The sequence below is a fragment of the Peromyscus maniculatus genome, chromosome 14 (assembly GCF_049852395.1).
Source record: "Peromyscus maniculatus bairdii isolate BWxNUB_F1_BW_parent chromosome 14, HU_Pman_BW_mat_3.1, whole genome shotgun sequence".
NCBI classification, from domain to species: domain Eukaryota; kingdom Metazoa; phylum Chordata; class Mammalia; order Rodentia; family Cricetidae; genus Peromyscus; species Peromyscus maniculatus.
The window spans coordinates 47,194,743-47,222,167 of NC_134865.1; the positions used below are offsets into that span (position 1 = coordinate 47,194,743).

Consider the following 27,425-nt stretch of genomic DNA (forward strand, 5'->3'; position numbering starts at 1 on the left):
GAATACAATCTTTGCTAAAATTGGGCATTTTCTGTATCCACCTGAAAATGCTTTCTTCATGCTTGATTTTTATTGTTATAGGTAAAAGTAGCTTCATTTTTATGTTTACTAGTGACACACTTTTTTGTGATCATATTTTTTTGAAATCATAATTTAATCACAAAATTTCTTCCTCCCCTTTCCTCCATCCAAATCCTCCCACATACCCTTCCCTGCTCACCTTCAAATTCATACCTTCTTTTTTCACTAATTGGTATTGCATGCCTATATGTTTATACATATATATTCCTAGATATAACCTGCTCAGGTCATATAATGTTACTTGTATGGATGTATTCAGGGCTGATTATTTGGCATTGGACAACCAGTTGGTGTGCTCTGGGGAAGAGCATCTCTCTCTCTCTCTCTCTCTCTCTCTCTCTCTCTCTCTCTCTCTCTCTCTCTCTCTCTCTCTCAGCTTTCCTTGGTTACTGATAGTTCTTTGTGTATGGTTGAGACTTCATGGGCTATTCCCTGTCCAGTTTGGCATGTTCGTCAGTGCTATCATTGTTTAGCCCACATTTGGGCATGTTGTCATGTTGGTAACCCAAACACTCCCTCTGTGAGAACTAGCTTTCACAGTACCAGAAGGTGCCATGCAAGCTCCCAAAGGAGGGAGGCAACCAACAGTCCTACCCAGCCTTGATGCCTATGAGCCATATAAACAATCACCATGGAACAATTACCCTCAGGGCATGTTAGTGGCATTGATACCTTGGTGGTAACCAACAGCTCTCTAATTGGACTTAAGACCCACTCAACAAGAGGGAAACCATGTTGGGTATTGAAAACCTACTTAACACTCAATATTAGTGAAGTCAGTGCTAGTTATGGGGGAGAATCTACAACTACTAATTTACTAAATCAGCATGGCCTTTTTGCTTTGTTTTGTTTTTCAAGACAGGGTTTCCCTGTGTAGCCCTGGCTGTCCTTGAACTCGCTCTATAGGCTAGGCTGGCCTCTAACTCACATAGATCTATCTTCCTCTGCATCCTGAGTGCTGGGATTAAAGGATTGTGCCACCACTGCTCTGCTTGTGACATGTTTTTTAATGTCTAGGTAACATTACTATGTCTTTGGCTCACTTAGATCTCAAAATATTCTGATCTTATTGATTTATAAAAATATTTTATAAATTATAAATCTGATTTTGTACTTTTGCTGTGATGCTTTATTTTTTAATTTTTTATTAACTTATTTTTTATTAATGTATGTTTGAGGGTCTCCTCTTTCTCTCTTCTCTGTCTCTGTCTGTCTCTGTCTCTCTCTCTCCCTCTCTCTGTCTCTCTGTCTGTCTCTCTCTCTCTGTCTCTCTCTGTCTCTCTCTGTCTCTCTCTGTCTCTCTCTGTCTCTGTCTCTGTCTCTCTCTCTCTCTCTCTCTCTCTCTCTCTCTCTCTCTCTCTCGTGTGTGTGTGTGTGTGTGTGTGTGTGTGTGTGTGTGTGTGTGTGTGTGTTGAGAGGTCCACAGAGGCAAAAAGAAACTATAAGATCACCCTAGAGCAGCAGTTCTTAACCTGTCGGTTATGACCACTTTGGGGTCAAACAACCTTTCACATGAGGTCACCCAAGATAATCAGGAAACAAAGATATTTACATTATGATTCATAACACCAGCAAAATTACAGTTATGAAGCAGCAGCAACAAAAATAATTTAATGGTTGGGGGTCCCCACACCCTGAGGAACTGTATTAAAGGGTCATAGCGTTAGGAAGGTGGAGAACCACTGGGGTAGAGCTATAGTTACAGATGGTTGTGACTCGCTACTGTGGAGCTGGGAATTAAACTGTGGTCCTCTACAAGAACAGTAAGTGCCCTTGACCTCTGAGTCATCTCTGCAGCTACTTTTTGTCAACATTGTCAATACTACCATTGTATTTTAAAGTTACGTGCTATATTTACTGTTCACCAGGTAACTGAATGCCCAGCAGGCCTGGGTGTCTTCTGCTCTGTTGTTAGGTCCTTTACTTAAATCAGGGAAGTGGATGCAAATTTTTGCTTTCATCTTGTTTAGGTAGCATATGGCGTGTAGTCTAAGAAGTGTTTTTAAACTCAGACTCACTGAGGATGTAATTACTGGGAATCCCCACACCCCCTGTGCAAGCCCAGAAGCTGGCAAGTATCTTCTTCGAATCACATCTACTATCACCCTAGCTAATACACATCTGATCTGAGTGCGGATTTCCCTAATAGGTTGAAAGGAGGCAGTCATGGCATGTTTCACACAAGCACAGCAAAGTTTTTATATTTGTCACAGCAACCTAGATCTGCTTTCCTAGTGCTCAAAAACAACCCTACGTATGATTCAGTACCTTTACCCAACCTCCTTCTAACTGCCCATTCCCCTTCTCTCCCTTCCCATGCCCTAATAACCACCATTCGAAACTCAAGTTGTCTTTTTAACTTCTCTGCATGAGAGAGAACACGAGTTACTTGTCTTTCTGGGTCTAATTCCATCTAACATAATGTCCTCTAGCCCCATCTATTTTGTTATACATGACAGGATTTCATTGTTGTTTTCTTTAAACATTTACTTTATCTTGACTGCTGTGAATAATGCAACAATAAAGATGGAAGTGTGGATATCTCTTTTGTACAAAGGTTTACTTGCATTTCATAGCTACCAAGAAGTGGGACAGATAGATCTTGTGATAGACCTGCTTTTAGCTTTGTGAGGGACTAGCCCATCTCAGCAGCAATTGTGCTAATTTGTATTCCAACCGTGTATAAAAGTTCCCTTTCTTCCACTTGCTCACCAGCATTTGTGATTCCACCTCCTTGTCACTCTGATAAAAGCTTTTTGCATGTTTTCCCACTAACCACATATCGGTGGACATTAGTCAAATTGCAAAGGAAGAAGCTTTCATTACTTTTCCTTCTGTGGTCATTTAATTGTGAAATTTATGCTGCAGATCGTGAAATATTGAAGAAGGTACATCTCACTCTTTCATAATTCCTCCATGCAACTACTCTAGCATCTCTCTCTCTCTCTCTCTCTCTCTCTCTCTCTCTCTCTCTCTCTCTCTCTCTCACACACACACACACACACACACACACACACACACTCACACTCCTTTACACTTCACAATCATTCTTCACACCTCCCCTCAATAATCTGGTCCCCACAATATCTGCGCTGGCCTGAAACTTCCTTGCTACTGTAGGAAATTTCATTTATTATTTATACTTTCCCCATTGCATTGAAAAATACTTATAGAGTAGTTCTCTCTCTCTCTCTCTCTCTCTCTCTCTCTCTCTCTCTCTCTCTCTCCTTCCTCCCTCCCTCCCTCCCTCCCTCCCTTTTCCTCTTCCTCTCCTCTCCCTCCCTCTCCCTCCCCCCCTCAAACACACACACACACACACACACACACACACACACACACACACACACACACACACACACATGAGCACTGGTTGAAAACACACACCACCTGGAAATGGCCAGGAAGGTATTTTGCAATTTGACTGTCAGGTGTTAAAAGTAGACGCTCTGCAAAGAACAGACCTCTCTGGTGCTGAAAGTGAAATGACTCAGGATTGCTTTCACTTCCTGTATGCCAACTCTACTTACCATCTCTTACAAGTTACATGAATCAGATGGTGTAGGAAAGTGAGAAGAATTTAATTGTCTTTTATAGGTCCTTCTTTGCCCAAGTACAAAATAGGTGGGAGAATTAAAAAGATGTTCCCTTAAAAAGACATGAGATGAGACATGGGAATAACTGGAAAGGAGATATGTCTCTACTACATGTATGAGAGATCAAAGAACGATTAAGAATTACAAGTTACTTTATAATGCATTTGATAAAGAAACATTTAAGAGAAAGATATGCTAGAAGACAATATAAATTTCTTCACTTACAACAGGGACGTTTCATTTGTTTTTTTTTTCCTTTTAAAAAATATACTTTTTAAAATGTCTGTGTGTGTGTGTGTGTGTGTGTGTGTGTGTGTGTGTGTGTGTGTGTGTGTGTGTGTGCAGGTAACCACAGAGACCAGAAGAGGGCGTCTGATCCCCTGCAGCAGAATTTATAGGTGGCTGTGAGGTACTAGGAACATAATTCCAGTCATCAGCAAGAGCAGCAAGCTCTCTCAACTGCTGAGCCATCTCTCCAATCTCTTGTAATTTTTAAATGGACAACAAGTCAAAGGAAAAATTGAGAATATGATCTCATAGGAGAATGCTCTGAGAGTTTAACAGAAAATTATTAAGTGGTAATGAGAGTGTCATGAGGAAATGTAGTAATGAGCTGTTTTCAGAAACTGAATTTTCTCAATTGAATATCATGACTGGTACTAATTGATTGCTAATGGTTGGGTGCTCTGCACCTTCTAAGCACTCAATAAAGATGATTGATTGAAATGTCACTTGGAAAAGTTATAGTAACATCTATAAAGCAATCACATAAGGGAAATATGAGTGGGAAATGTACATGCATCTAAATATCCTGCTAAGCAGATGATTAACAACAACAATAAAAATAATAACAGTAACAAACAACTATACCTTCTCCGTGTCGATGCCTTTTGACATTGACCATGTTGAGACAATATAATCCATGACTCGTTCACTAAGACCTTTTGGGACCTGATATAATTTCAGGAAATCTCGAACATTATTCAGCATCTCGTGGTAACGGTTGGTGTTGGCATACATTTGCTGGAAAATTGTGGTAACATTTCCAAAAATAGTTGCATAAAGAAGAGCTGAAATAAAAGAAATGATAAAAATAAAATAGATATCCCAAGTGAAAAAAATTAAATTGTCTAAATCAGTAAACAATGTGACAGAAATATCTTGATTAGCTTCCAGAGGTTAACACATATGAAGTCCTGACTAGACTGCTTGGCACCTTGAGGGATCTCTAGAAAGATTATCACAGAACAAGAGTTGTGAACTCAGTGAGCATCACCATGTCAAACAGCCTGGAGCTCCATGGAAGTGGTGTGAATATTTCAGAGTCCGACGACACAAAGTTATAAATTTGCTAAATTTTCTAGCCCTATTAAATTTGCTCATTATTATACTCTTGTGTGTGCCTGTGGTGTGTGTGTGTGTGTGTGTGTGTGTGTTGTTGTTGTTGTTGTGTGCAACCATATATATAGAGGTCAGAGAACAACTGTGTGGCATTTCTTCTCTCTTTTCACCTCTACATTGACTCTGGGGATGGAACTCAAGTCACCAGACTTCTGCAGCAAGCACCGGATTCACTGAGCCATCTCACCAGCCCCCAGCATTTCTGTCCTTTTCCCCTCTAGCCCCACCCTCTGATAAGAAGGCTCATCAAGTCATCATTTGCCAGGGATTGGTGATCTCACTTGGAAACGCATGCTCCTCTCACAGCTTACTCCTTCGAGCTTTTGGAATACTTCTTGGGTTATAAATATTTTTGACCGAACATCAGAAACGCAGGGGGCGGAGGCAGATTAAAGTGCTCCACTTGCAGAACCTTGTGGAGGTAAGCTGGGATGGAAATAAAAGCTGGACGGAAGCCGTCAGATTGCTTGGAGTCATTAAGCTCGTGTCAGTAGAGAAGGAAGTGGAAATGTTTTGAGCCCATCATTGTTAAGAGCACAGATGGCTTGTGACCACTGTGGTTTATCTGCAGGGTACCATGAATGGAAACCAGTGGTGCCTGGGTCTGAACGTAAAGTAAAGACCTGCTGGGGGAAAACTTTGTAAAAATCATTTAGTTCAACCCCCAACTGAACATAGATCCACGGTCTTATCCTACATCACCTCCTCCCCGTCACTTTCTTTAATTCTTTCAGTATCAGGAAGCGCTGTGGAAAAGGGGTGGGGCTGTACCCTGATTTTCAGGAAACACCATGTAGTAACTGCAGGAATTACAAATATGTGTTATCAGCAGAGACCAGTTCCACCTGCCATCTTCCAAGCATTTGGGAAAAAAAAAAAAAAAAGATATCCTTGAGAGAAAAACATAAGCTATCTCCCTTTGCAGTTTCACCAGCCAAATCCTCTTGGGTACAAATGATGTAAAATCCAGTTAGTAAAGCAACTTAAGATCCCGTCTATATTTGGGGGGAAATATTTGTTTCTCTGAAAGCTGTTGTTCTCCTCTGAGTATAACGAATTGTAATTCCACAACAGAAAGCTGTTATTTTTATAAACATTTCTGTGTTTTTACTTTTTCCGTTGTCATTTAGAGATTTGGATACCAGAGCGGGACAATTGTTTTAAATAGGTACTATTTAATTAAAATTTGGTAGAAATATAGTGTTTGCATTTCTAAACTGGGTCTTTAAAGCTTTGAGTAATCTTATTTAAAGGCATCCCACACACACACACACAAAGAAAAATAATCAAAATAATCACAGACATGGCCTTTCCATCACATCACTGTTGCTCTTAACATAAACAGCAACAATATGAACAAGTTTAATAGAGAATAACATTCAAAAATATGCAAGTATATGTTTTCAGAAAAGAAACAAGCAGAGTGACTTTCTTAAAACAATGAATAATTACACATTGATGAGACAGTGCACTAATTGTATTCTGTAATAGTTCCCAGTTTTTATAAATTGTCAGTCAATATCACAGGACTACCTATTAGTCACAGTTTAATTAGACTGGCTCCCTAATATGCTTGTAACAGGCTGCATTTGCCAAACATCTTATTGCTGCCTTCCACACAGAGGCAGAGCATAGTTAGAGCAAGTCATGTCTCCCACAGAAACACGAAGTTCAACAGCTTTTCACACATTTGCAAGAGCTGAGGAAACCGAGAGAGAGAGAGAGAGAGAGAGAGAGAGAGAGAGAGAGAGAGAGAGAGAGACAGAGACAGAGACAGACAGAGAGACAGAGACAGAGGGAGACCATTGCAGCATTGCAGCAGGTTTTAGCATAGTAAGAGAGCACTGAAAACTGCAGAAAGAAACAATGTTCCCAGGCTAGCCCCGTAACTTCAGGCAGTACTCTAAGATATTTCTCCTCTTCTGCAGAGGAAACAATTAAGTTTAGGCCTTAGATTTTTAACCTAATACTAGGCCTGGCACTGTAAAACCTAGTCCTTCTGAAATTCAGGGCTCCAGCCCCATCTGGAGTCATGCAGTGGACTGTCCCAGCTGAACACAGTGGAGAGGAATGTTGTCCCTATTGCAAAGGGGGGAGCAGGTAAGTACAAGACAGCAGCGGAATTCTGCCCACATAGTAAAACCCAGTACTGTGCCTATCAGATCCCAAGTTTCCACACCAAGGCCAATGCCCCACAGGCAGGACTGCTGGACCTGTCCTGCTGCCAGCCAGAGACCTGATGTCCCCGTGGAACACATCTGTACTTTGGACATTACCTCTGGGTAAGTGGCAGGATTGCAGACTGCAATAGTAGCATGGGCGGTGATTCTAGACTGCGTGGAGCTGAGCCCAGAAGAGCTTGGACTTGTGGTGCAATAGTACAGAAGTATTGATGGCTCCTGGGAGCTCATGAATAGTCCTTCAATCCTGGGCTTCGGACTACACAGCAGTAACTGTAGATGAGGTATATGGTCTCACTCCAACCATAGGGAGAGTTACAACTGCCCAACAACATGCTAACGAGGGATCCATAAGAATCAGGGGCAAGCTGGGTGGTGGTGGCACACGCCTTTAATCTCAGCACTTGGGAGGCAGAGGCAGGCGGATCTCTGTGAGTTTGAGACCAGTCTGGGCTACAGAGTGAGTTCCAGGACAGGCTCCAAAGCTACACAGAAAAACCCTGACTCGGGAAAAAAAAAAAAAAAAGAATCAGGGGCTTTAAGCACCTCACAGTATCGAAACAGTGGCAGTGCTCCAGTGTGGACTTGTGACAAACCTGAACTTGAGTTTTCATCCACTGCCGAAAGGGCTGTAGCCACAAAGCAGCTGCTGAGAATTCCCGAGACAGGCAATAACGGAGCCACATCATCAACTGACAATAATGGACAAAATCATGTGCCAATAACGGACCATAAACTAATCAATCTATACACAGCACGGGAATCTTTAAAAACATTTAAGGAAATTGAACAAACTTCAAAGAAACATAGAGAAAAAACTCAATATTTTATCAGAGAAACCTGAGAGGACTGTAGAAACTTAAACACTAACATCAGTAGGCCTTGAACTGAAAGCACACAAACTATAAGCAGATCAATCTCTCTAATAGAATAGATCACTAGTAGGCTAGCACAAGACTATCCGAGGAGAGTAAAGGAGAAAGAATGGAGAGCAGAGAAAGTTCAGCAACTTTGGGACAGCATTACAAGAGCAGACACTTGGGGTGTGGGATTCAAGAGAGTCTGCAGATCGTTACAGAGAGAAGAAGCATAGTCAAAGAAATAACAACAGAAAACTGCCCAAGCCCAAAATTGAAAAGACACTACAATACAGGTACATGAAGGTCGATGTCACCATAATTGGTTCCAAGGGCCATCATGATCGATTCAGCTCAATGAAATCTATCCCAAATCATAACATAATCAACTCTTAGAAGTTAAATACAAAGAGGTTATTGAGAAAGCAAGAGAGCAACACACATACACACACACACACACACACACACACACACGTATGGACATAATGCACATACACACATATGAACAAACACATACACACATATGCACAGACAGACAGACAGACATGTTCCAATTACCTTCTCTCAGTGTAAACCCTATAGGCAAGAAGGCGGTAGTAGAATGAGACTGTCACATTCGAGAGGAAAACTATCAATCAAGGATACTCTACCCAGCAAAGCTGTGGTTCAGAGATAAAGAGATCCTCAAACAAACAGAAGCTGAAAAATTATCACTACCTTACCTGTCCTCGCAAAAGAAAAAATACCAAGTATTTTAAGTGGATAGAGAAACTGCTAACCACAAGGAAGTGATGGACATTTAAAATTCATTTATAATAAGAGGAACTACATAAATTCAGGGCACCCTAACACACAGTAATCATGGTGCACAGACCATGCATGTCTAGTATTCAAACAAAAAACAGAACAATCAAAATCAATAACTACATTAGCATGTTGAAGTAGGCAATCTAGAAAGATGTATAACAGGACATCAAAACTCAAAATATGGGGACAGATGAATATATATATATATATATATATATATATATATATATATATATATATATATATATATAGTGTCTCTATCTATCTATCATCTATCTATCTCCCTTATCCTCTTGTTACTTGATCCATTTTAAGTTTAAGCCACTTGCATTTTAAAATGCCTTCCTTTAATCCAATAATGTTTTTCTTAAGTCCCCCTGTAACCACAAAGCAAAAATCAGTAACATAGACAAATAACAATAATCAAGGAATCAAAACAGACTCTTGGAAAAAAAATCACCCAAGCCCTGTAGAGAAGACTAAGAAAGAGGGAGAAAGAAACTAGATAAACTAAGAGCCCGTCACAAAATGGCAGAAGCAAGATATTACTTAATTATTATATGAAATATAAATGCATTAAATTCCCCTGAGAAATATATGCAAAGGAACTGAATGGATGCTAATCGATACCCAACTGTGTGCTGTTCACCACAAATGACCACGGGCTTCATCCTTTCCAGTCCACTAAGCATCTTCCCTTTCTACAGCAATCTCTACCCTTCACTCAGGTCTCTGCTTAAAGCTCCATTCCTCTCAGGGGTCTTTCCTGACCACACCAACTAAATGTTCCCTTCCACCAACATCCTCCAGATGCCTGACATAAAGCATAATTATCTCTGCTTTAACTTATATTCGTGTGCTCATTGTTAATTGTTCATCTTCCACACTAGGGAGGCAAATTCTAAGTGCACAGGACCTTTTCTTTTATGCCCACTACTATATTTCCCCCCAAAACACACAGTTCCTGGGAAATAGTTGGTGTTCGATATTTTCCTGGTAAATTCTATGCCAAAAAAAAAAAACCCAAAAAAACAAAACAACAACACCACCAAAAAAGCAGTGCTTCAAACATTTTTATATAAAAACCTATTATTGATGACACAATGGTGTTCATGAACTACATATTACTAAGACAGGTGTTGTAATGAAATATTTTTTAAAGTTCTGTATGCCCTGGTCACATTAAGAGAACAAATACATTGGAAAGCCCCATTGCTACTTAGTAAACATAAACGTTCATGATGGAAATGGCTAGCTGTGTAGAGATACATCACAGTTTTACTCTCTGAGTGGAAGTAGTCAATCACATACCAATAATGACAAGGATAATGTGTGACAACTTCAGAAGTCTCTCTTTATAAGATTTTTTATGGCGTTTTTGACATAATACAGCTGCTAGTTTGGTAAGCTTTGGGCATAGTGATCTTGGCACACACACCAGTAAATGTCTTATGCAAAGTCTTAGTTTTCCTTTATCCATTGCAAAATAATTACTGTAAAGAACATTATTAATGATTAAGGATGGTGATAAATACTTGTATAGCCCTGTCATCAAGAGGCAGAATCCCTTTCCCCTTAAGTCTTGGCCTACCCCAATGGAATATGTTGGCTGTGGTTGCACAGTAACATCTAGGCTTAAGCTTTAAGAAACTAGAAAACCCCAATTCTTCATTGTTTGAACATATTCCTTGAAAATTTAGTTTCCATCTCATGAGGAAGCCAAAGGTTCTAGATACATTTTCATGGGGAGGAATAAATAACCCTGGCCCACAGTCTTGACCTTAGACTAAGTGATTTTAAATATTGATATGAACAGGACTTTCTGATCGCATTCAAGATTATATGCAACCACCAGTTCTCTTCTCAGTGTCTTCAGGGTATGAAAGGTGAGGCTCCACTGAGCTGTGGTTGTATGCATAGCACACAGTGTACAGCATCAGCTTACCGGCTGTTTGGCTGAGCCAATTAAAGGATGGCTTTCCCAGGCCCAGTCAAATCATTCCAGCCAAGTGAAGTGGAAATAATTCATGTCCCCCAAGCCTTCCATAAGTCACAGATTCGTGACATAATCAACTGTAGTTCTTTTTTAAAGCCACTAAGTTTGATTAGCTATGCAAGTATAATCGTTTAAACCATAATAAAGCAGAGTAGTTCTCAGTGGGAGAGGACCCTGGGACAGGAGGGGAGAGAGAGAGACTCTTGTGCTACATGTCATCATGCCAGAGAGAATTCAGGAATAAATATTTTTAACATTATTATGTGGTTTTATGTGCTGAAATTGAAAGCATCTATTCTTATGAAGGCGTAAGTGAGCTCTTAATGTTTTAAAAAACAGATACAGGTTGGGTGGATCTAGGGAAGGGGTTGGGAGAGAGGACGATCAAAATAAAGTGTATGAAATTCTCAAAGAATTCATACAAATATTTTGAAGATTTATGCTGCTACTACAAATAATCATAAATATCAGTATTAAAGAGCTGTCTGATTTAATGTATTTTTTTATAGGATACAGATTGTATGCCAGCCACTAGGACTATTTAGCCACTAAGACTAAAGTTTTAAAAAGAGACATGTTTTCAGGGCTGTCCATTTGATACTGGACAACAATTTGGTGTACACTTCCCTGGAGAAGATCACCTCTCCTGCTCCCAGTTTTGACTGGTTGGTTGTCTTTAGTTCTTTATGTAGCCTTGAGGCCTCATGTGCTTTCCCCCATCCAGTTTGGAAGGTCCATTGATGTCATCCTTGATCTGCTCACATTTGGGCAGCCATGCTGATTAGACTCTATGGGTGTGGCTTCTGAGACACACAATATCATAGCAAACTCCCCTATCCTCTGGCTCTTACAATCTTCCCACATCCTCTTTCACCGTGTTTTCTGAGGCTTAGGTGCAGGAATTTTCTGTAGATGTATCATATCTATTGGGTATATGTAGACATATATGCATGCAACAACAATTAATAAAAAAAACAGGCCATGAATTTGAAGGAGAGTGAGGAGGGTAAATGAAAGGGTTTGGAGAGAGAAAGAGGAAGGGGGAAATGTAATTTATATTATAAATCTCAAAAAAATCCATGTATTTGGAATATGCCAATAAAAAAGAGATTATCACCTTCAAGTAGCATACACAATTTCCCATAGCTAAATACTAATCTAAATACCTCAAATCACATTTTTGAAAGAAAGATTACATGTTCTTTAATATATAGTTTACAAAAGTCCACAAGGAAACTTATAACCATTCAAAGTATATGAAGGATCTGTAGTTTATTTCCCAGAATTGAATAATTCATAGAGCAAACAAAATCTATATCCAGGTAATTAACTGTAGAGGCCTCCACTAGTGAGTTGCTACTGACAGGAGATAAAGTAATGTTGAGGAAGGTTCTGAACAAATATGTTCCTCATTCATTCTATTTTATTTGTTCTCAGGTCAAGCTATACCTACTATGTTCTCATTAACAATCATTTCTTTGTGTACTCTTTTGTGCCTATTCACAACAAAATTCAATCCTGACCTTTTTTTTTCTAATTATCTTTTGTATATGATTCTTAGTGTGTGACCATTGACCTTAGACAGAGCTATCTAATATACTGACATGGAAATGCAATTCTGACAATCTGTGGGGTCACATAAGTGATTTAACCACCTTTTGCTTTCTATTGAGTTCAATGAAGTCCACCTTTATTGACAATATTTCAGCAGTGACAGGAATGAGTCCCATCAATGTGTGGTTACCTGTACAGCTTGTTAGTGCATTTGCCCTGGCTCCAGTTGATCTAAAGCAAAAAGATTGGTCCTCAGAACCTGGCATCTGGTGCCGGAGTGACTCTCCTCCCATTTATCTTCTAAAGGTTCCTGTTTTTCCTTGGATCTTCTTTTGCAATTTGTACAGGGCCCCTCCAGGCATTCATGTATGAGCCAGGCATTTTCTTTTTCTTGACTTCATTTAGTCCATGCTTTATTCCAGCCAACATCTGCCCTGTGTCACATGTCTTTTATAAGTGAATCTCAAATATTTTGCGTTAAGTGCTGACTATTGAAAATTATTTAAAACACTACCCCTCTCAGAGATACTGGAATTCTGAAAGAAGAATCCAATGAGGTGATGCAAGCTGATTGGTAAACTATTAGAATGAACAGTCAGCTTGTAAGAGAAAGCAAGACAGAAGAGAGATCATTTTCATCACATATCAAATTTTAGCCTAATGTTGGAGAGATTTCACTAGCCTAGAGTGGATCTTATGTGTATCACAACAATGAACTTCACCAAAATAGCCTTGTAATTGGCATTGGTCTCTGTATCATTGAGATTGTTTTAAAGTTAAGAATAAAGTTGTAATCCTACATTTATCATTTATAATGTTATGTCAAAAATGGAAGGAAGAGTAAGTTAGAAAAGAGTGGAGAAAAAAACAAGATTGTAATTAAAAACAAGAATTTTAAGAAATCAAATAAAGTAAAATGAAGTACCAAGATCACTTATCTTTCTCCTGTGATTTTTTTAGGCCAAGTAAACCCATTTTCTTCATTCTCTCAAATCCATCACAATACATGTAGATTTCTAAAAAATTAGTATATGTCATTTGATTATACAGTTATATATAGTCTTTACTGGTTAAAAAAAACTAGCTGAGCCAGACGGTGGTGGCGCACGCCTTTAATGCCAGCACTCGGGAGGCAGAGGCAGGCGGATCTCTGTGGTCGAGGCCAGCCTGGGCTACCAAGTGAGTCCCAGGAAAGGCGCAAAGCTACACAGAGAAACCCTGTCTCGAAAAAAAAAAAAAAAAAAAAACCTAGCTGAATAGCTGAATAATTAATATTGGTCTCATCAGTTCAGATTCCTTTCTCAAGGGTTACATATGCAAATAATCCCTAGATGTATCAATTGTCAGGAAGACAAAGAAAACTGGAAATTAAAATTGCATATTATTAAACGAGTGTGTGGAGTTTTCAATCAATAAAGTAATCACTTTGCAAGCATATAGACTGGAGTTTGTTGCCCAGGATTTATGGAAACTTGCTGGATATAGTGATGTGAGATCATAATGCCATCAATGAGGGGAGAGGAGTACATACAGGGTACTACTTGGAGCTCACTTGGCAGTCCAGTCTAATCAGCGAGCTCTAGCCCAGTGAGATTCCCTGTCTCCAAAGAGGTGGATGAAGTTCCTGGGAACTATGCTAGTTGCTGTCTTCTGACCTCCACAATTATGCATACACATTTACTCACACCTGCTCATACCCCTGCACCTGCATGAATACTCACACATACAGATGCACACAAAAATAAATAAACATAAAAATAAAAAAAGTGTGTTATCTTCAGAAACCTCTCGCTGTTTCTTTTTCCAGACTCTTACCCCTTCCCTCTCTTTTGTGTACTTCTTACTCTGAGATCTTCTCACTGCATCTGCTACACTGATTAGTATATCTCACTCTTATTTGTATTAATTGGTATGTGTTGGTCAAATAAATACCCTTCTTGTCTTTATTTTTAATACACATTGCTGGATGCATGGGAGAAAGTGGTTTAAAGCTGCACTTAGAACAGTGACTACAGGATGTTGATAAACTCTTGGCCACTGTGAACATCTGGGCAGTTGTTATTGAGGCCATAGGATCTGTTGTGGTTCTCTTTTAAAGAATTTGAAGTTTTTAAAAACTTGGGAATGTTTTCTGTGTTTTCGGATTTTTATAATGAGCAGGCACCATGTTTATAATTGCATTCTAGGTACAGACCGTAGGTACTGTTAGAGAGCAGTTAAATGGAATCCAAGTAATAGAATGAGCACTAAGAAACCTGACCTTTACAACAGTGATGAAAGCCTTTGCTGTGTTTACTGTGGGCTTTATGCACAGTGTCTCTAGGAATCCACACCATCTCCAGAAGTCTTTATTTTATTCTCATTGTAAGTATAGGGGAACAGCTTTGGGAAGTAAATCTGACCCAAGCCTGAGCTTGATCAGAGCTTCAGCCTCAACAGCTGTGCAACTCAGCATTCATATCAACTTTATGACTGGTACTGAATGCAATTAATCCTTCTGCTCCACAGAAAACCACAAATGCCACTGTCAGTTACATCCTTGACAGGGCTCAGAGTTCTCCTGCATGAACAGCAGTTCTCAAAGAAGAGTTCTCAGGAACTAGAATGCAGATGAACCAGAAACAGGCTACATCCCTTAAATGATACATGCCAGGAGATGCCGTGAGGACCTCACTGAGCTGGGATGTGACACAGGAAATCTTATGTCTGTTATGATTACCACTTTCAAAAATCAGCCATCTACTACCACTGAAAAGGAAGTTGGGCTAACTAATAGCTTTGTAAACAAAAGGAAAATTATAGTTCACCTCACTTACGCTGAGAAAGACAATTTATCCTTTAGGGTACATAGTAACACTAAGCAGGATTGGTTTATATTTTCAATGAATTCTCAAGAAAATTAGCTATATACGCTTGTGATATAATGGCTTTTATAATTAATCTTGGAGGACAAACTAAGGAACAGGAAAAATAAAGTCACTTATAGTGTCCCACTTCACTTTCATATTCTGAATTATTAAATCACTGTATTCAGAGACCTTTCATCATAACCCAGTTTCCAAGCTACATATGGGTTATAAAGACAGTCCCGCCATGTGTCAGGCACAAGGCTGGGCCATTGAACTCAGGAATATGTAAGCACATGTTTGACCAGTGACTTCCTTTATTATAGCACTGGGGTGGTGGGATAGCGGACCAGCCCAAGTTCAGAGAGCCATCACACCATCATCATTTCTCCTGCTTCACTTCTAACTGAAAAGTTACAAACCCTTCAAGTCTTCAGAGCAGATGAACAGCATTTGGGATGTGTGAAGTGAAGACCTCCATGTTGACGTTGGGGAGGCAGGTGGGTTATTCTAAAATTCCATTCTGTGAACATTTACTCAATATATGAAACCTACAGAATTTTAACGTGGTGGAAGACAGACACGTCACGGCTTCCACATATGAGCCTAGGTGTAACCACCTAGGTCAGCGGCTCTCAACCCTCTTAATGCTGCAACCACTTAATATAGTTGTGGTGACTGCCAACCGTTACATTATTTTCATTGCTACTTCATAACTGTTATTTTGATACTGTCATGAACTGTAATGTAAATAGCTGTGTTTTCCAGTGGTCTTCGGTGACCCCAGTAAGAGGGTTATTCAACCTCCAAAGGGGTGGTGACCCACTGGCCTAGATCAAGGACACAGCCACATCTTTGGGTACACTTCCACTTCTCTTGCCATTTGTTAATATTCTTGAGGTTTTATTCTTCTATCAGAACATCCCTTATGTGTGGTGATATATTGTTTACCCTAATTAAATTTGCCAGAAGATCAGAGGGCAGAACAAGCCACTAGATAAACAGAGGCCAGGCAGTGGTGGCACACACCTTTAAGCCTAGCACTCAAGAGGCAGAGATCTGTCTGGATCTGAGTTCAAAGTCACCCTGGACTACATGAGATTGACTCAGTCTAGGAGAGAAACAGAGCCAGCACTTTAGATCTCATACCTTTGCTTGGGAAGCACACATGCCTTTAATCCCAGCACTAGAGAGGTTGAGATATGAAGTGATATGGCTGGGTGGAGAAAGGTATATAAGGTGTGAGGAGACAAGAACTAAAGCCTTTTCAGGCTGAGGGGTCCTAAAGGTAAGAGGTTGCTGTGGCTTGGTTCCTTTGTCTCTCTGATCTTTCAGCATTTACCCCAATATCTGGCTCCAGATGTTTTATTACAAGACCATTTAGAATTTGTGCTCATAGCATCCTTTCTATTATCCTCCAGGATCTTATGGTCCCATGATTACCACAATGGCTTCCTAGCTGTTCATTCTCTTTGGTTAGTTGTTAGTACACTCTGTATATAACCAAAGAAGTCCAAAACAATCATATCTGCTTCTTTTTCCTTTAAAAATCTTTAGTGTACCCTCATAGGCTACGAAATAAAGGTAGCCTGAGCAAACCTGTATACATTGTCTACACAGTAAGGAGAGGTCTCTATCTACCAGACTCAGGACTTTGTATTTTCCTCTGAAATACAGTATTGCTTCCCTACACTGACTCAGCTCCTGGAAACAAGAAACTATGCTCTTACCTTCTTTTCTACTCAAGTCATTGTTTTGCCTAATGAATAAATGAATAAAAATCAATTTAGCCTGGCTATATTAAAAAAGGAGGTGTAAGGCTTTTCCTCTCCATGTATAGATAATAAGGCATAATTATATCTCTCCAGTTGCTGGACACAGTGCACAAATAATCTTACTGCAATTAAGATCTCATAGACCACCTAACAAATACTCTATCAGAAAAGAAACATAATTCATGAGTCAATTTATTCTCTAAACTCTTCAAGCAGGCTCAGCATCATCCATCTTCTGTATAATACCCAAGGATAGCATCAATCGTCTTCACCATAGTAGATTATTAATGAAAGCAATCAGCACAACAACAGTACATTTTCTTGAGAAATACATAACTAGTTTGTGTGAACACAGACATTAAATTACATGTACATGACTAAACTTTTCTAAATGGGGTTTTAGAGATGTTACAATATATTTAAGTCTTTTTGCAAGAGCCAATAGGTAGGAAATTAATTAGCATTGAAACTCACAGTCACTGCATGCTTGCTATGTGTAAACACAATGCTAATCGTTACAGGGGAATACATAGCTATACAATTTTACATACATACCTTTATTCTTTAAACTAATACTTGGAGCAATCTGGTTATAAATTTCTATAATTATGAGTTCTCTCATAGTCCTTAAAATGTTATAAGCCATGTATCAGAAAAACGAACATAATAAGAAGACTGATCATTAAATAACAACAAATTGGAAAAGTGTCCTGAAAGGGCTAATAAGGTCAAAACTAAATGAGCTGTCCTGATTTTCCATTGAAACTGGCCCACATTAAAATGCTGGCTCAGCCTCATCATTGTTAACTTTAAGTTGCTGCTGACAACTTCCCTCTCACACAGGACTACCTCCTCTGCTTCTGCAGCACACAGCTTCTCATCCTGCTCTCCTCCCCTTCTCTGAGGTGTCCTCACCACTCATCATCCCAACTGGCAGCTTCTGGGGAACAAAGGAGGCAGCTTCGCAATCATCCTATGCAGATGGGATTAAGGAGCTGTCCCGGATAAACAAGCATGATAGGTTGTTCCAGTCTATTCCAGTTTTCTTCCTATGGTTCTATCTATTTCAAGAGACAATGTCCGTGGGCTTCTTTCTACTCATTGCTTGCCTTGGAATGCAATCTGTCTGGAAGTTTGCGCATTTGCTGGATGCCAATTAACAGCTGAACTCCTGCAGCTTCCCTGTTTCCGTCCACGGACATCAATATCACAAGTGCCTCCATGGTCACATGATTAGGATGCTGGGTCTCCCTCTCAACATGCCTGATATACTTCCTAAAAGGAATCCTAGCATCTTCTTCCAGCCAAAGTATGGTGCTCTTCCCCATGCCCCTTCTTACATTCATATGAATGAGTACAAAATATAAAGCAAGCCTCTAGAATCTGAAACCACTGTGTTCGTTCTTTGCTAAGCCTGTAGGCAGATTAATTAAGCTGACTCTGAGTTTAAAATGGATAGTAAATTCTGAAAAAAAAAGAAAAAAAGGGACAAAGTAAAAGTCTGTTTAAATAAGGCAAAATTAGTTGGTCAAGGTGTAAGGAATTTTATTTGATGAAACAGCCAACATCTGCAAGCTGTAATCTATTGGAACACTATAATAATGGCCTGTGATGGTAACAGATGTTTCTCTTTAAAAAAAAAAAAAAAAAAGGATTCTGAATCAAATAAGTTTCATTAACATTGCATATTAATTATCTTTCTTGGAGAGTCCTAATCCACATTAGCATATCACAATGAATATTAGCATATCAAAAGCACTGAGGAGCCTCGCAGTAGACACCATTTTTCCATACTTGTGTGTTTTGAGAACCTTTTTTGATCATTGGAAATCAACAAACATTGCAGATCTCCATGGAAAACTACTTCACAATCAAAGCAACAGGCAGCAGGGAGCAGGTGCAATCACTGGGCACTCGAGAGGCTGGGAGCGCAGTCAGAATCCTGATACAAAACAGCCAAGGCTTAACACAGTTACATCTGGGAACCATCAACTACCTCCTCTTGAACTACTCACTCTCACTCTGTAACACCTTCCTTTGTGCTGACCTGTGCCTTCCCAATCCATTCTGACAATTGTCCCAGTTTATTTCTAGATTTTTCTGAAAAAGTGCAAATTTTTATTATAGACAAGGTAATAGTTTCCATGATTTGTGTGTGTTTTCTAAGACAGCCATGCACACTGATTGACATCAATTTACCTATGGTTATGGAAGTGCTGTATATTATTTCACATGCACTTCCTTGACTGAATAATATTATCCCACTCCAAGTTTCAACAAGTTTGATTCTTATAAAGAGTAATACTCAAGAGACCAATATGACAAAATATCATCATCAAATTAGAAGAACAAACCCATGTGACAAGAAATCTTCACCAACCAGAAACTGAAAAAGCAGAATAAATGGCTGGAACTTTAGTCCTGAGAAACTGAGTGTTCTGCCTACCCAAACCTTTGGCCTTCTGCCTACTCAACAAGAGCCAGACAACAGAAATAAAGCAATGTAATTAGCTGTTTATGATCAGTAAAACCAATGGTGACTTTTCGGGTTAACAGTTCAAGGTTTCAAAGTGTTGACTTGATAAAACTGTCTCCACTTTTCTAATGTTCAAGGCTATGTATCCCATGAAACCCTGCCTATCCCATGAAACCCTGTAAAACATATTCCAAGTCTTCTTTCTTACCAGCGACAATGCTAGTATGTTTTATTCTCTTCTAACTCTTGGTGCCAAGTGTTCACCTTTTCAGTAAATTATTACTGCCAAGGTTTGACATGTATGGAATAAAGCCATATCAAGTTCATCCTACAGGGCGCATCATTGTGGCAGAAGTGTCATCTACAATAAGCATTCGATGGAAAAGATCTTCCAGGCTCCTGTCAGGTGGGACATAACCTGACAGTAGGTTAAGACTGAAAATTTACATGAAGAAGTTGAGTGGCTCGGCCTGACAGCTGCCATTAATGTTGTGAAAAAGAAATATGCTACCCACATTTACCAGACTCCATAGTTTACAGCTGCCTCCATAATTCCCACTTAATCCTTCTAAAAGAACAAGAGGTTGGCCATCCCTGCAGAAATCTGTCTCCTTCAGTCTACACAGTCACCATCCTCATTTGAACACTCAAATCTCTCAGCTGAATTACTGCAATTACCTCCTAAGAATATCCTTGCCAATGATCACACACCAACTGGAAGACTTGAGTGATACTAGGACTTTCTCCCAAGGAAGCAAAAACCTGTCAATGTGGCCAGGCAGTGGTGGCCCATGCTTTTAATCCCAGCACTCAGGAGGCAGAGCTAGACAGATCTCTGTGAGTTGGAGGCCAGACTGGTCTACAGAGTGAGATCCAGGACAGGCACCAAAACTACACAGAGAAACCCTGTTTCAGAAAGATAAAAAATAAAAAACCTGCAAATATGATGGTTTATCAAAGAGCAAGTGTTATTGTGGTTTATATTCCTTCAGCAGATGGGGGTAGGGTGTCACACAGGCTTCCAGAACAGTGATAGTCCAAACGGGAACTCAGAATTCCAGCCTGTGATTTTGCATTCTTAGTATGTACTCCTTACAGTAATCACCAAAGAAAAGAGGATTCACTGGTCATGCAGCCCACTCCCAGCACTTGCTGGCTGGGAAAATGCTGGAATACACAGAATGCTTAAAGGGTAAAAACAGTTCTGCCGCACCAACTTTCAGTGAAGCGAGGCTGGCTAACATAGGAATCTGCCCAGGCCACTCTCTGTTTCAGTTCTTGTGGTGGCTCCTTGATATCATCAGCCTAGTCTCTTCCAAAATTCATCCTCCACAATCGCTGCTATTGGCTCTGTATACTAGGCTAACCATCTTGTGCCCTGGACTCTCAGATATCATGCCTTTCAGTACCTCCCTGATCCAGCTGCTACTCCATTTTCTATTTCTGATGTGTACGACATGCTTTCAGGGCTTTTTTCCTAATTTCATTCATGTCTCCTAAATGCCACCATCTAAAGCAGGAGCCCACTCACCCCACATGCTTCCTGTGCTTTATCTTCTTGCACAACACTTTATTGCCGCTTGACATTGCATTATGAATCTGTTTGCTGTCTATAAAACCAGATTCCCTCTCCATTATGAAAGCCCATGAGATATGATATGTTAGTCTTAATATAACATTCTCAGATTAGTCCCAGCAACAGTGAATGAATGAATAAATAAATAAATGAATAATATCGGAGTTAGTAAGTCTTGCCCTCTATGTCTGCAATGTACTTTCTCTAGTGATACTTTTTTTGCAGCTACTCTGTCTCATATTTTAACTGAGGTGTATTCAAGTCTCTACATTCTTCCCAAGATCCCCCTATATGCCCAATGCAACATCACCTCCCTCAACTCACAGCCTCAATCTCTGGTACCACGTCTCCCATGTGGGAGACACTCAGACACATCACATCAATATGTAATTTTCCAAAGGCATTAGGCCAAACAGGAAATGATGAGCAAGTGGAAATGTTAGGCTAACATTGTCATTTTTAGGTCCATGGCTACGTGCACTTGAGGTCACAGTTGTTATTAAATAGACTTCTTTCAAGTGAAACCCATGATCCTGCAGTATTTCCTTCTCCTATACTGCTTTCAACATAGTTGGCATTTCAGTTAAGTAAAACAGACGTTTGCTTAGGGCAAGTTACCAAAATATTAGCCTTCATAGATTTCTTTGGCACTCGCTACAGAGGAACACTTTAGCAAACAATCTCGTGCATTTGCCAGAGTGACCTGACTCTTGAGAACATATGCGTGTAAAGAATTTGCCCCCAAACTGATGGCAGTCCATCCAAAGGATCAAGCCTTTGTGGTTTGAAAATATGCTGTCAACTGTGAAGGGCTACACTTCTGCGTCCTTGTCACAGTTTTTAAGAACTCTCTTCAATAGCTTCCTGTCTGGACAGTTTCTTCTTTTGGGGGGAAGGGGGGTTGTCACAGAAGTCTTGAATGTCTCTCATTCTCAATTAGGAGTCTGAGTCATTGATGTCACTCCAATGACCACATGAGCAGTACAAATTGGACTTAGTGCATCTTCTTTCTTTCTTTCTTTCTTTCTTTCTTTCTTTCTTTATTTATTTATTTATTTATTTATTTATTTATTTATTTATTTATTTATTTTGGGGGGGGAATTGTGATCAGGATGCATTGTATGGAATTCCCATAATCTTAGGAGATATTTTGTTGTGGGAAAAATAAAGAGGAAAAAATAAAAAACAAAATAAAGAAAGTCTGCTGCAATGAATCATTTGATTGGAAACATACTCCTAGAGTAGACATATGCCAATAAAATGGGACAGAGGCAAGTGAGGGGTTTAACACCTAAAAGTAAGCACAGCTGGAGCATCTATTACCTGAAATACTTTTGTGTTTCTGATTTCATATTTTTTTCATGTACATACGTATTATATGAGACCTAAGTCTAAACACAAAATTCATTCATTTCATACATATATTACACACATAGCCTGAAAATAGTCGTGAAGTATTCTTAGTGTGCCTCTTTTTGTTTTGTTTGTTTTTTATATTGGTGATGATAGGGTGTTTGTTTCTGTTTTTAGAACCATTTGAATTTTTGTAGTTTCTTTTGTTTTTTGTTTGGGGTGGGTTTTTTTTGAGATTATAATTTAATTACTTCTCCCCTCCCTTTTTCTTTCCAAACTCTACTGTATACCCCTCCTTGCTCTCCTTCAAATTCATTCTCTTTTTTCATTAATTGTTGTTGTGTGCATATATGTATATTGATATTCATACATACATTTATATGATATGTAGTGTGACTTGTATGTATATTTTCAGGGCTGACTCTTTGACACTACACACCCTATTGATGTATTCTTCCCAGGGGAGGGCCACCTCTCTTCTCCCAGCTCTCCGCAGTTGAGTGTGCTTGTTTTGACTGCAGCTTGTTGTACGCTCTCAGCTGTGAAATTTTCCTCTTGCAAAACCATGTTGGCGCTCAAACGGTTTCAAATTTGGATTTAGATTTGGAGATTAGGGATGTTCATTCTACATTTTTTTAATTTAAGAACATTTGATTTTATTCCACTCAAATGTCTACTTTTATAGCTCTCATATCTAAAATTAAACTAAGGGAAATGAGGATCTTTTTATAAAATAATGAATAAAACTGTATTCAACAGTAGCCAAATAGAGCATTTTGTTCAATATCAAAATTGTTATATTGGGCTACAAGAAGAATGTACTGGGGAGAGGGTCTCTCCCCAAACGTGGGCGAGAACAGCACTCAGTGAGGCCATTTTTAAGTGTTTTCTAAAGCTGATTGGCAAGGCTTTAATGTAATGATAGATGAGTCCCATGATGTCACATCAGCACTTCACAGCTCCACATCTCTATCTGGGTGAGGTAATGAGTCTTTTCCTCTGTAAAACATTGAGGGTTCTCACAGTTTCACTGAAAGATTTGTCTAAACAGTAGACAGGAGTTGAAAAGTTGGGCTCTGGATCTGACCATGTCACTTATTATCTATGTTAAGTGTCCTGGGAAATGATGAACCGAAAGCAAACAAGATCTCTTAAATTCTTCGTAAGAAATACTTGCTCCTGCTTGTCTATCATATGTGAGCAAAGACAGACAAGGAAGTGAAAACTGAGGAAAGTCGTAGATACTTCCCTGAGCTGCATGTCAGAGGTAGGGGCTGCACAGCTGTTTGGGTGGGGTGGGGAAAATCTCTGCCTACATGAGTCAGGAGGAGCTATGCCAAAACCAGACAAACAACTTTCATGGAAATCCCAATTCCGAACCCGAGTCACGTTATATTCAATAACATCTCTCAGGTCAGCTCATCCAGTCTTAGATATGAAGGTCCTTATTCCTACAATATCACCCATCTCCTCCCTCCCCCTCATGCATAAAGAATCTCCTTTCTTTCAGAGGAACCTTTGCATTTTTCTAAAGCAAGTCTCTATCAGCTCATGGGAAGACCTTTTATTCTCTTATGACTTTATGCCACATTCATTCATCAACTCAAAAATCACATGAGACACTCCTTTGTGCCAGATGCTGCACTAGCCATAACTAATGCAGAAATAGACAAAAGGGTTTTGTTCTGTATCTGCTGCTGTTGTTTTCAATTATTTCATTATATAACGAAACAACAAGCAAAATAACACTCCCCTCAAAGTAATTCAACTCTTCCCTTGAAGATGGCTCTGACAAGTATAAGCAACGAGAATTACATAAAACACATATTTGAAGGTGTGTGTGTTGACTAAGTTCCAATGAATTAATAAAAATTTGCTAAGTTACTTATTATAAAGTTCCAAGAATTTACACTCTAGACACTGACAGAGATATTGGCAAACATCCAGTTTTCAGAGGATGGAAAAATAACAGAAGAATTAATAGAAAAAGGAGAGTTGGAAAGGAATGAGAAAATACAAATTTATGACTAAGCACATTAGTCTTGCACCAGTATTAAGGAATAATGGCAAGTTAAAGTGTAGAGTACACATGAAAGGCAGCTGTTTATATTGTTACCAGTTTATTGACCTGGAATGTGTCTCTTGGTAAGTGAAAGTAATGGCCTTTGTAATGTTTATAGTGGTTGTTTCAGTCATTAGGCAAACAAACTTGTATCACTTATCTGAAGATGAAAACACTATGCAAATCTAACTCAAGCATGTATATGTATCAGTGTGCCATGCACACCAGACATCAGTAACTGTGAGCTGTCCAGCCACTTAGGTCACAGACATTACATTTCAGAAGAACGATTGCTTAACAGAGGAGCATAGAAATCACTCAGTATTTCATTTTCTGAGATTTGTTGTAGAATCATATAATAAAATTTCTTGTCTGTTTTTTTAATCATGCATAAAGAATCTCCTTTCTTTCAGAGGAACTTTTGCATTTTTCTGAAACAAGTTTCTATCAGCTCGTAGGAAGACCTTTTTTTCTCTTATAACTTTGTGCTACATTCACCCATCAACTCAAAAATCACATGAGACACTCCTTTGTTTCCTCCCTCTCAATGTTTCTCTCCAGGTGAAAAAAAAACAAAAAAACAAAAAAAACTCAGGTGCCAGCATGTAGACATAGCTTGACAGAATAGCACCCTCAACACCTGTGAAGCACAGTGACTGTCACCAATCTTCTGCTGACAGACACTAAGTCAAGTCTGTACAGTTCAGCTGGTGTCCTTGTTCTCAAGGCTGCTCAGAGCCCAGCTGCTCTGCTTTTGGTTAGGAGCTTGGGTTTACACGGCAGCACTTAGGACTCAATGTCTTCTAATCCACTACGAGGCCTGAGATGATGTGCAACATAGTTTTTATTTGAAACAAACAAATGCACTCATAGGAGAACAAGGCACAGGTTAAAAGTTAGCCACCTGCCTTTTCATCCAAGAAAAAATATGGTTTTTGTTGGAGATTTTGCATATTTGTTATTGCTAAATATTTAAACTTCACACATATACACACTCTAAACAGAAGCCCTCCTAATAAGGCACCCTTAGTGCTCTGCACCTATGTGTAATCCCAATTCTGAACCTGAGTCACTTTATATTCAATAACATCTCTCAGGTCAGCTCATCCAGTCTTAGATATAAAGGTCCTTATTCCTACGATATCACCCATCTCCTCCCTCTCCCTCATGCATAAAGAATCTCCTTTCTTTCAGAGGAATACACACATAAATGTATGTGTGTCTTACAGAATAAGAACATGGGAGATCTGAACCAGTTGAATTTGGATCCAACTCAGAAGGCACCACACTAGTTTGTGAACACCGAAATTATTTAATCTTCCCAAGTTTTCACTTTCAATTGATCCCCTCAAAAGTAATAATACCTTGCCCATTTAGTTTTGAGAGAAATTGGAAGAGATTACTGATACAAAATATCAGGTCAGTATATACAAGGTATTCAGAAAAGGACCCCCTCCACACACACACACTTCTCTGCTTGAACCTAAGATTCACCCATGCTACAGTATAGAACAGTAGTCTACCATTGATTTATAACACATGCACACTGCCCAGTCTTAATGTCAAAAACCTGGGTGGAAATATCTTGGTGATAGTAGAAATGATCTATTAAAACCTAAAGATGATAACACGTTTCATAGTAAAGTACTTAAGGAAAATACAGCAGCCATAATAATTTGTAGTGGGGAATAATGTTTGCATGTATATGACATGACAGTATAAAGGTACATTATTCAGAAATTCAACAAAAGTACTCAGTATACGTATGGTCATATTGTAAGACACAAAGAACATAAACAAAAAAATCTACCTTTATTTCTGTTTTCATTTCATTTTTACATTTATTTATTTATTTATTGTGGGGAGTGAGATAGGGTACACATCTGGCACTATGTGTGTATGGCAGTCAAAGAACAATTTTCAATAGTCCGTTCTCCTCTTCACCACGTGGGTTCCAAGGATTGAAATCAGGATATGAGGCTTCATAGTAAAGGCTTTCACCCACTGAATCACCTTGCTAGTCCTAACTTTATTTCTTATAATACAAGAAAAGTAATTAAAATGATGATGGCATTTAAAAATCAAGTACCATGAAGTATTTAAAGTTAAATTTAAACGTGTGTAAACCCGAGACAATGAAGGGCCCTTGCCGTGGTTAACATATATAGATAAATGGACCTGAATGGAATCCAGGAATAGAGCCACATCGGTTTTGCCAATTGATCTGAAGGTAGTTAAACAGAGAGAGCCTAGTAGTCCCTGACACAAGAGGCAGAACCACAGGATTTCCAAAGGAAACAGAACAAACCCTGTTCTCATCTCACAGCATAGACAAAAATTCCAAACAGAAGATAAACTTACAGGTAAAGAAAAGGTCCTGTTCAAAAACTTGGGTCAATGCAAAAGCCACTTTCCTTTTATTTTTTTAAACATAATACGGCCTATGTGTTAATTCTTAAAGTTATAACCAGAGCAGGGTTACCTTTTGCAACATAAGGGCATTTACATTCAAGAGTACTTCACTGAGCATACTATGAAATGTATTAGTATATATGTATTTTTATTTTTTTATTAAAAGTACAGGAACATCTCCTAGCTGCATTACTATTTTTGAACTGGGAATCCATTGATTTATATTTGCGATTTGGTGATGTTTGAGATAGGGACCATATAAGAGAAACACTGAGCAAAAAATAATTTTATTCGAATTCCTACTCAGGCTCACAGTGAGTGGTGTCTGGAAAATGTCTTTCTTAGAAGATGATTCTATATGTAATTATATTTTCTTCAGAACAGACTGTGGAAATTTGAAAATAGGTATTTAGCAGAGCAATTAAGTATTAGAGTTACAGATCCCATATCTTTTAC

General features: G+C 39.0%; 1 protein-coding gene across 1 annotated transcript in view; it reads right to left on the minus strand.

Moving 5' to 3' along the window:
• Kcnh5 (potassium voltage-gated channel subfamily H member 5) overlaps positions 1–27,425 on the minus strand; it is a 300,402-nt gene that overhangs the window by 117,860 nt on the left and 155,117 nt on the right. Inside the window, exon 8 of the mRNA XM_006973162.4 lies at positions 4,545–4,744. Coding sequence (XP_006973224.1) covers positions 4,545–4,744 — 200 coding nt within the window. The remainder of the gene's footprint in view (positions 1–4,544; positions 4,745–27,425) is intronic.